Source organism: Corvus brachyrhynchos, unplaced genomic scaffold, assembly GCF_000691975.1.
Source record: "Corvus brachyrhynchos isolate BGI_N302 unplaced genomic scaffold, ASM69197v1 scaffold660, whole genome shotgun sequence".
Taxonomy (NCBI): domain Eukaryota; kingdom Metazoa; phylum Chordata; class Aves; order Passeriformes; family Corvidae; genus Corvus; species Corvus brachyrhynchos.
Window position 1 is genome coordinate 146,507 of NW_008235547.1, and position 299 is coordinate 146,805.

The 299-nt window shown below is 66.9% G+C and overlaps 1 protein-coding gene across 1 annotated transcript in view; it reads right to left on the reverse strand.

Annotated features, from left to right (window-relative positions):
* The window catches only part of LOC103620147 (IQ motif and SEC7 domain-containing protein 2), a 5,971-nt gene that overhangs the window by 3,288 nt on the left and 2,384 nt on the right, over nucleotides 1-299 (reverse strand). Inside the window, exon 5 of the mRNA XM_017738299.1 lies at nucleotides 88-227. Within this exon, the coding sequence (XP_017593788.1) occupies nucleotides 88-227 (140 nt within the window). The remainder of the gene's footprint in view (nucleotides 1-87; nucleotides 228-299) is intronic.

Genomic DNA, 299 nt, shown 5'->3' on the forward strand with positions numbered 1-299 from the left:
GCCTCCCATGGGTGGCCTACAACCTGTCGCATGGGTCACCTGCAACACCCCCAGGGGTCACCTAGAGCAGCCCCCGAGCAGACCCACCGGTTTCTTGCCAACGATCATGCGCTCGACGGCCTGGACCTGGGACACGTGGTCGTCGTTGGTGCGCAGCTCGCGGCTCTGGATGCGCTGGTAGATGCCCACCAGCATGTCCCGCGGGATGTCCTCACCGTTGTCCACCCCTGCGCGACACCCGGGCCTGCTCTAGAACCCGCAGTGCCTGGTCCCCACCCCAGCACCCACAGCTGCCAACC